This window comes from Phalaenopsis equestris, unplaced genomic scaffold, assembly GCF_001263595.1.
Source record: "Phalaenopsis equestris unplaced genomic scaffold, ASM126359v1 Scaffold000002, whole genome shotgun sequence".
NCBI classification, from domain to species: Eukaryota; Viridiplantae; Streptophyta; class Magnoliopsida; order Asparagales; family Orchidaceae; genus Phalaenopsis; species Phalaenopsis equestris.
The window spans coordinates 55598313-55605365 of record NW_018164444.1 but is presented as its reverse complement, the minus strand read 5'-3'; the positions used below and the strand labels follow the sequence as shown (position 1 = coordinate 55605365).

Below are 7053 nucleotides of genomic sequence, written 5' to 3'. Positions count from 1 at the left end.
TGAACGCAGCGAAGAAAAAGGTAGGCGGAGGTCGACGGAGAGAACTCACAAATGCAACTCGACAAAGACAAGACAGAGAGAGATTGCAATCGCGACCCCCTCTTCTGCCACCAGAGCTCCGAAAGCTCAAATCTTGTACTCCAAATCCAAGCTTCTCAGCCCTCCTCTCCCTCTTCCCCTAATGCTCCCCTTTCCTTCTCTCTCTTCCGGATCTGAAACCCTCCAACCCCACAATACGATGCCATCCTTCCCATTCCCCCATCTGTTCTCTGAAATTAGGGCTTAGGGCTTAGAATTCGGGGCCTATTCTACGTTCATCATTAGTGAAACCCTAGATATGAAGGTGCCGTGCTGTTCGGTTTGCCACTTGCGGTACAACGAGGAGGAACGAGTGCCTTTGCTTCTCGACTGCGGGCATGGATTCTGCAAATCCTGTCTTTCGCGCATGTTCGCGGCTTCAACGGACACTACTCTCTCTTGCCCTCGTTGCCGCCACCCGACTGTCGTTGGGAACAGCGTTCATGCCCTTCGGAAGAACTTCCCTATCCTTTCCTTACTATCTTCATCTCCAACATCTCCTTCGTTTGAGTGCGATTTCACTGATGGAGAGGACGCCAGTGTGGTCGCCGGGACGGAGGATGATGAGCCTGCTGAGAGTGAGGATGAAGACGACTACTTCGGTTCTAGCCGTCGTCCCCACCGCGGCAGACTATCCCGTGCTTCGGTATCCGGATGCTGTTCTAGCTCCGCAGGTGCTTCCTGTAGTCCCATTGACCTCACCTCGCACCATGATCTCAAACTGCTGCGTCGGCTTGGGGAAGGAAGGAGTGGACAAGAGACTTGGTCTGCTGTGCTTTATGGCAGCTCGTCTGTTTCAAGCGGCGCGCCGTCTGGTTCCGGTGGACGGTGCAGGCATCAGGTTGCGGTGAAGAGGGTGCCTATAGCTGATGGCATGGATGTCATTTGGGTGCAGAGTAGGTTAGATAGTTTGAGGCGTGCTTCAATGTGGTGCAGGAATGTTTGCACATTCCATGGGGCTCTCCGGTCCGATGGGTATCTCTCTCTCATCATGGATAGATACAACAGCTCTGTTCTAGCTGAGATGCAGCAGAATAAGGGGAGGCTGACATTGGAGCAGATATTAAGGTTCTTATCTTCTGTTCTCTTTCTCTGGTAGGAGTGCTTATGAAGTACCAAGCGTTAAAAAAAGCAATTTTAATTTTTTCATCTACCCTTAAATTTTGAAGATTTCGGTCATGGTTTAGGGGTTTTAGGGTGAGATTCTGACGTACTTTGTGCTTTTATTAGTAAAAGCGACATCTTTTAAGAGCTATATGGCCTTCTGTCATCAACAAATTCTGATCTGAGATTTTTTTTTGGAGGCCTAAATGCTTACATAGAAGGGTTAATGGTTGTTATCTGTATCTGAAATTGCACAATTGAGAACTTTTCATCTGAAAAACTTTAGTGGTTCCTCACTCATGAAGCAATTTTGAAAGAATGAATTTATAATTTGAGAATTTCTTAAATTTGAATCTATGGTATTTTTTCCCCTGGTAGTAACTTATAATTTATTATGTATGACATCAATCACTATTGAATATAAACATGAAATGTCATATTATACCCTCATATGTAATCATTTTCTTAAGTCTACCTCAATGCTTTGTACCTTTTTTGTAGTTTTTTGCTGGTAGCATAGGAATTGGAATTTAGATCCTCATATGTATACAAAGAGGCCACCACATGCTACGGTATTTTATTCATATGATTTGTTTTAGGGAAATTTACACACTTACCACACAATTTTTATGTATTTACATATCCAACACTTAATTTTTACATTTATAACAGTTTGGGTGTTATAAACCTATGCATAAGATGGTGTATTTCACTTTTTAAAAGTAAGTAATAATTGTATTTTAGATGTAATATCAATGATTTGAGTGCAAGACATGTAAATATGGAAGTTTAGTTGTTAGATATGTAAATATATATGAATTCTATGGTATGTATGTAAATGCCGTTTTGTTTCAATAAGCATAATCTATTCAGTAAGAGAATATGAAAAAAATCATTCTCTTGTTGATTTCTGTGGTTGAGCCTGTGGAGACATCTCTTTTATCAGAAGTTAACAGTTTTATAACATCATGAGGGCAAACGACAAAGGTAAGCTTTTTCCTAAAGAAACAGTCCATAGCTTTGTAATAGACCAAAACTGTTTGGCTTTTACTAACAGAATTTCATTGCTTAACTATTTAGGAAGATTTACGTACATACCACTCAATTACTCAATTCTTATGTAGTAGTTACATATCTAACACCTATACTTCAATTTTTACATACATGCCACCTTCCCTATGTACGAAAAGATGTATATCACTTTTTAAAAATTAAAAAGGGCGGTGTTTTTGATGTGATATAAAAGATTTTGTTGGTATAAATGTAAAAATTAAAGTATAGTTAGATATCAATATGCATAAGAATTGGGTGGTACTTATGTAAATGCCCCAACTATTTGTTTCAAATTTTAGAACTACTGTATTTGTGCTTTTGGCAGAACTTTGATTATTGTTTTTTTTTTTCGCGTTACACATAGTGCAAAAGATTTTCAAAATCTAACATCTATTTGGAACTTTGTAGATATGGGGCAGACATTGCACGAGGAGTGGCGGAACTTCACGCAGCAGGCGTTGTTTGTATGAATCTAAAGCCATCGAATCTTCTTTTGGATGCGAACGGTCGGGCGGTGGTTTCTGATTACGGGCTTCCCGAGATTCTAAAGAAACCTTGCAAGAAAGCTCGATCTCTTCCGGAGGAAAGTTCATCAAAGATGCATTCATGCATGGATTGCACGATGTTGAGTCCACATTACACGGCTCCAGAGGCATGGGAACCTTTGAAGAAGGCATTGAATTTGTTCTGGGATGATGGTGTCGGCAGCGTATCGGGGGAGTCCGATGCGTGGAGCTTTGGATGCACCTTGGTTGAAATGTGTACTAGTTTTGTTCCGTACGTGAAGTTAAATCTTTGAATTTACATATCACCCAATTCTTATGTATTTACATATCTAACACCTAAACCTTAATTATTTACATTTCTGCCCCGAAAATCTTTCATATCACATCAAAAAGGTCACCATTTTAACTTCTAAAAGTGAGATACACCGTTTCATACATAGGTGAGGTGTATGTAAAAATTGAAGTTTGGGTGTTAGATATGTAAATACATAGGAATTGGGGAGTATGTATGTAAATCTTACATATTACCCCCTACTCTTTATTTACCAATCTAACACCAAAACTTTACTTTATACATTTATACCACCCAAATCTTTGATATCTCATCAAGAAGTCCACCATTTTAACTTTTAAAAAGTGAGATACTCATTCTTAGGTGAGGTGGCATCTTGTAAAAATGAAGTTTGGGTGTTAGATATGTAAATACATAGGAATTGAGTGGTATGTATGTAAGTCTTCCCATTATTTTGCTAGTTTCTTTTACTTTGATTGTCGTCGTAATGATGGTGAGCTCTATGCAGATGGTTTGGATTGAGCTCGGAGGAAATTCATCGAGCAGTTGTGAAAGCAAGGAGCTTGCCTCCGCAATATGCGAGTGTGGTGGGTGTTGGAATTCCAAGGGAGTTGTGGAAGATGATTGGAGAATGCCTGCAATTCAAAGCTTCAAAGAGGCCTACTTTTCATGCAATGTTAGCTATATTTCTTCGGCACTTGCAAGGGATTCCAAGGAGCCCGCCTCCCAGTCCTGAAAAGTAATTTCTGTTTTTTGTAGATTTTAGTGTTTTTTATTTTTCTTTTCTGTTATATTATTGCCTTTTGTGTGTTTAGCAGAGTGGTTATATATATATATATTCTGGGGACATTTACATTCATATCATGTGTTCACATATCACTATTTTAACTTTTAAAAAGTGAAATACACCTTTTCATGCTTATAGTGGCATACATGTAAAAAATTGAAGTTTAGGTGTATATATGCAAATACATAAGAATTAAGTGGTATGTTCGTAAATCTGTCTATTTTTTTTCGTTTGATGATAAGTAGCCCTTTTTGTGGCTATTAAAAGATAAAAGATTAGTAGGTTTTTAAGCATGTTTATTTGCATGTTAATGTTTTTAAAGATGCTTTCTGGAGAATTGAAACTTTTTAGATTGAGGTGCTGTAAAATGAGAAAGGATAATTTAAGAATTAGTTTTTACTACAAAGATGGTGTGCAGTGCAAATATTTAAAATGTGACATTGAAAGAATAGATTTGGATCATTTGGTGTGCATTTGGAGGGTGTAAGGTGCGGCGTACTCGGGAAATCATAGTTAGAATAATGTGAAACTTTTTGAAGGGAGACATTTGCATGCATGATGGCCCCTGGTCTTTCTTTATTTCTAAATCTACCCTCACTGCAGTAGTGTAATGAAGATTCTCCCAACAAATGCTGTAGAACCATCCCCGACATCCGTCTTGGAGGTTTTTCAGGCTAATCCCAACATCCTACACAGACTTATATCGGAAGCTGACTTATCCGCCGTCAGGTAAATATGTAAATTTTTGAAATTCATGTTATTTATGGACACAATCTCTTCGAGGATTCAACCAACTGCTTATTTTTCAGAGAATTTCTTGCAAGGGCTGCATCAAAAGGCGACAGCAACACAATTTGCTCTTTGTTAGAGTCACAAAATGCTGATGGCCATGCTGCCCTTCATTTAGCTTGTAAGCAGGGCTCTGCTGAGCTTGTTGAAACCATTTTGGCATACAAAGAAGCAGATGTGGATATTGTGGATAAAGATGGTGATCCACCCCTTGTGTTTGCTTTAGCTGCTGGTTCTCATGAGTGTGTTTGTGCTCTCATCAGGAGATCTGCTAATGTAACTCATAGGCTTAGAGAAGGTTTTGGTCCTTCGATAGCTCATGTTTGTGCTTTTCATGGTCAACCCGAATGTATGCGTGTAAGTTTATCGAAATCACACTTTGTTTGATTGAGTTCTTACTTTTAGAAATGTTTGTTTTAAAACTATTTTTGAAAAAAAAAGTGTTCTAAAGCTGTACGGGAATGGCAGTTGGAAATAGCAAGAAAATGGAGTTTTGTGGAAAGCGTTTTTTAAATGGGGGCATTTACATGCAATCCATACAATTCTTATGTATTTAAATATCTAACACTTAAACATTCATACTATTCAGTTCTTTAACATCACATCAAAAATATCACTATCAGTGTCTTTTGGAAAGTGAAGTACACTTTTTGATGCATAGGTTTATGACACCAATGTGTTTTATATGTAAATATCAAATTTTAGGTATCACATTTGTAAAAAACATAGGAATTATATGGCCTGTATGTACTTTAAATGAGCATCACAACCAAAATATTTACCAAATGAGTAAGTGACGTTTTTTGAAAGGGAAGTTAGTAAAAATATGTTTCAAATGAGGCCTTAGTGTGTGAAAAATTTATCTGATAGTGTATTTGATTACACCTTATCTGATTTGTAATTGGTTTGAATGCAATAGGAATTGTTGTTGGCTGGAGCTGATCCCAATGCTGTTGATGATGAAGGTGAATCTGTTCTTCATAGAGCCATTGCCAAGAGGTACTCTGATTGTGCTAGAGTTATATTGGAGAATGGAGGTTGCAGATCTATGGGGATTTTAAATTCCCAAAGAAAGACGTAAGCCCATTTGTTCGTTCCATCAGCCTTTTTTCTCGCTCTTGGTTTGTTAGTTTGTTATTTTAGCCACACAGTTGCAATAGTTTTTGAAAAAAAGCATTATTGACTTTTGCATCGATTTTGAATAATTTGTTTTCAATAAAGATCATGCTTAGTACTGAAACATTTGATTTATCAATATTCTAATTTTCATGGGGAAATGACGTGGCTTGAATGCCATTTAGATGGATGATCTGGAAACATGAGAGAAAATAGTATAAGGTTAACTAGGATATCACCCTTTCTTTTTTGGGGGGGATTATTTGTTTTGGTTACATGCATTGTTTGAAATTGCGCGAAGATGCAACTTAGGTAATATTGAAAAGTATGCCATGAGACATATGCCTCATCATGTGCTTTTGAGAAAATTGTGAGAGATGCGAACCTTTAAAAATAGGATTCTGATGGTTTAATTTAAATGATTTTTGGTGGATGATGAGGATCCATTTGTTTGTAGTGCTGTATCATTAAAAGATGTATGATTTGTTGAGGATGAAAAATAAGTTAAAAAACTACATGACTGCTAGAGGAAGAACTCAATGCTGAATTCTTTGATTGGGGAAAGAACACGATCAACACAAGTCAACATGAAAGTAATAGAGAAGTTTAATATAAATCTTTATGCAATACAAATTTTAATCAACAATCAAATTGTTATTTTAATTTTTAATTTATTGTCTTATTGATTTTTATTGATTAAGAAAAAAGTAGATGATTGAGATTGAAGATGAAGGCGATGATTAGGAGGATGTTGACATGTATTTGAAGATAAGCGAGGAGAGAGAGCAATTTCTTATAATGATGATTTTAATGAAGACCTATCAAATTGATGAAAATCGGGGAAACTTTTGAATTGATAAATTATAAGCTCAGGGTATTGGACTGCTTGTTTATGTAAAATTGGGATTGGAAGAGACTTGTTGTCATGAATTTTACTTTGATTTGTCATTATCTTACATGATGTTTTGTTTTGATGTAAGTATGCTACTTGTATTTTATATTTTTTTACTAAGTTAATATTTTAATTTTGAGGCTTAAACACACCTCGCTTCATTGAAAGAAAATGCCTCAATTTTTGTTGCATAATTTTAAGCCTTAGTCACATATAAGAAGTGGAAAGTGATGCTTTCCATAGGAGGTGAGAAGTGTAGTAAATATACTCTAAGGTCATACTTCTAAAAGTTGTTAAGTTTGACACTTTTTATCATGACTCGACCCGGTTAGCTTGGAATTACCAATGCGGGAACTGAGTTTCATTTCTTAACATAGAATAATATCCAATGCACAAAAGAGCCATTCTAATTAAAAATTGATACTTACAATAGATT

The 7053-nt window shown here is 36.8% G+C and overlaps 1 protein-coding gene across 2 annotated transcripts in view; it reads left to right on the top strand.

The window, feature by feature from the left end:
• The window catches only part of LOC110037626 (E3 ubiquitin-protein ligase KEG), a 41334-nt gene continuing 34281 nt past the window's right edge, over nucleotides 1-7053 (top strand). The window contains exons 1-6 of one of the 2 annotated variants that reach the window (XM_020742334.1): nucleotides 1-1146; nucleotides 2644-3012; nucleotides 3542-3772; nucleotides 4427-4549; nucleotides 4630-4966; nucleotides 5529-5686. In XM_020742334.1, coding sequence (XP_020597993.1) covers nucleotides 338-1146; nucleotides 2644-3012; nucleotides 3542-3772; nucleotides 4427-4549; nucleotides 4630-4966; nucleotides 5529-5686 — 2027 coding nt within the window. In that variant the 5' untranslated portion in view covers nucleotides 1-337. Of the gene's footprint in view, nucleotides 1147-2643; nucleotides 3013-3541; nucleotides 3773-4423; nucleotides 4550-4629; nucleotides 4967-5528; nucleotides 5687-7053 lie in introns of both variants that reach the window. The other variant, XM_020742325.1, reaches the window with a different exon arrangement.